The sequence below is a fragment of the Cryptomeria japonica genome, chromosome 11 (assembly GCF_030272615.1).
Source record: "Cryptomeria japonica chromosome 11, Sugi_1.0, whole genome shotgun sequence".
In the NCBI taxonomy this organism is placed as follows: Eukaryota; Viridiplantae; Streptophyta; class Pinopsida; order Cupressales; family Cupressaceae; genus Cryptomeria; species Cryptomeria japonica.
Genome location: NC_081415.1, coordinates 532,403,477 through 532,405,877, shown reverse-complemented (window position 1 = coordinate 532,405,877; position 2,401 = coordinate 532,403,477). Strand labels below are relative to the sequence as shown.

The following is a 2,401-nucleotide window of genomic DNA, read 5'->3' as shown; positions in this document are numbered from 1 at the left end:
ATAAACTATCCATCAACTTGTAACCTTATGAAACACAAATGATCAAAGGTTTATTTTTTACTCAATAAAGAAAACTAGTAACAAGAACACTCTTCTTTATAAGACTACTGAATTATTTTAATATATTGTTAATCATTTATGAGTATGAAATATTAGTTCCTTCAAAACAACCACACCATAAACTATCCATGAAAGATGAAGAGTCAATTGATAGCTTAATAATAAAACATCCCAAATTCACACAAAAATAACTTAAATTTATATCTCAACTAATCCATGAAAATAAGATAATATCAAAATTAAACTAAGTTTACTCCCGAACCAGAAGGATGAGCCAACCCCTAACTACCTAATCTGGGTTAAATATCATTTAAAGACGAATGATTTAGAGATGCAAGAGTCATAAACTAAAATAATTTGCATACGAAAGGTCATGATTATTACGAATGGGAAATTAGGTTTGCAGCGATCAGGTGAAGGGAAGATACCGTGCCAGGTAACCAAAACCATATTAAAAAATGATGTCACCCTGCAAATAAAACTAACCCTCTATGTGGATCAGTGGAGCGATGACGAAAACCGTGGTGGGCATTTGCATTGTCTATGGAAAGCAGGTAAATTTAATATCTAACTAATTGGACTGTGGACCTATGGCACCTCTACATATACAGACTCTATGTATGCATTCATATCCATCACTTCATTCGCATCTCACTTCATTCAGTTTGTTGAAAGAATTCTTAATTTGGAGAAGAGAATGGCAGCGAGGACTAAAGAGCTTTTTTTTTCTGATGCTTCTCATTGTCTGGAGAAGTTATGCGAGTGCAAATAGAAAATTATTGACAGATAGCCCAAAAGTAGAAGAGGAAGGGTCTTCAAGTCCAAAGACCATCACCTTCTTTATGCACCATCTAACTGGAGGACCCAACCCAACTGCCAATCCTGGACTTGGACTTGGAGGACTTCAAGGCACTAGCAATGGCATCTCTGGCCTGCCAAACCAGCTTGGAAATGATATCAACTTCAATGGCATTGGGAATTAGAATGGGAATGGGAATGGTCCTCTCCTATTGACCATTCCAAGTGGAGCCATCAACGATTCTCCATTCTTTGGCCAACTGCCCATCTCTTCCACCACTGGCCTCGGCCTCATCCCCAACGGAGGAGTGCAGGGCGTCGGCTCACTCATTCCTGGCCTTGGATTTAATGCACCTGGCTTGGGCCTTCAGAACTCTTTTCCCAACACAAATATCATTAATGGAGGTCTAAATCCCTAGAATCCTCTTGGCGGGGCCTCAGGTATCCTGCTGACTAATGTGGTTGTGATCGAGGACACCCTGACAGAAGGGCCTGATCTCCACTCATCTGCTGTGCTTGGAAAGGGGGAGGGATATTATTTTCACTTGCCCAGCCTTGCTGAAGACGAAGATCCCGAAACACTCTTGCTCGCCTTCACTGTCAGATTCAAAGGTTCTGAATATGAAGGTAGCAGCATTGAATTCTCAGGCAAAGACAACATCGCATTACCACAGAGGGAGATCACAGTGGTGGGAGGCAGTGGTGTGTTCCACAATGCTCAAGGCCATGCTCTCATCGAGACTGTTTCTCACACAGTCGATGAGACAATGCTCAAGCTCACCGCTACTCTTACCTACAAATGAAGTTATCCTCCACTAAGTTAATTCTCCTACTCTGTTGCTCCATGTTTCTTTCATTTCGTGCTTATCTTCTTCTATTTAATGGCTATTTTCATTGTCAACAACAGTACGTCCTATGTGTGTTGTAAGTTTCACTATCCAAGACTTGATAAAAAAATATCTTCATTTGCTTGATGTGAGATGGATTTTGATCTCCCTTTTGTTTGTACTATGCTAATTTGCTAAATCATATGTTTCTAATCCAGCCTTGAGAAAGTGTACATTCAAAATGATTTTCAAAAAATGCAATTGTTATTCCCTTTTAGTTTATGGAAAATGAGGTTTCCTCTGAGATAAGCTGATTAAATAAATGCACAAAATCAACATTGAGTTACAAAATAAAGTTGAGAATGGCAAATTGATATTTGTTTTTAAAAAATTAATAAGAGGATGGTATTTAATTTAATAAATAAAGATTTTTATTTAATAGATGACATTCTAGAATATATTTGATATCAATATATTCTAGAAATATCATCCGAAACCACCACCACCAAAATTAAATGAAATCATATCTAGAAGGGAAAGGACCTTTGGGAGCCCCATCCTTCTAGTTTAGGAGAATATAATTATGGCCCAAACCAATTCTAGGAACTCTCGTCAAGGTGATATTTGATAGAATATTCCAGTGAATGGGGATTAAGAACCTATCAAGCTCAACCTGAATATGATTGTTCCCTTGTCTCCTTTTTGACCATGTGAAT

General features: G+C 38.1%; 1 protein-coding gene across 1 annotated transcript; it reads left to right on the top strand.

The window, feature by feature from the left end:
* Nucleotides 1–569: 569 nt before the first annotated feature.
* On the top strand, nucleotides 570–1,661 carry LOC131860300 (dirigent protein 15-like). Its single transcript, XM_059214692.1, has 3 exons — nucleotides 570–614; nucleotides 765–1,029; nucleotides 1,300–1,661. Exons 1-3 carry the CDS (start codon nucleotides 570–572, stop codon nucleotides 1,659–1,661), a joined length of 672 nt encoding a protein of 223 aa, XP_059070675.1.
* Nucleotides 1,662–2,401: the final 740 nt, after the last annotated feature.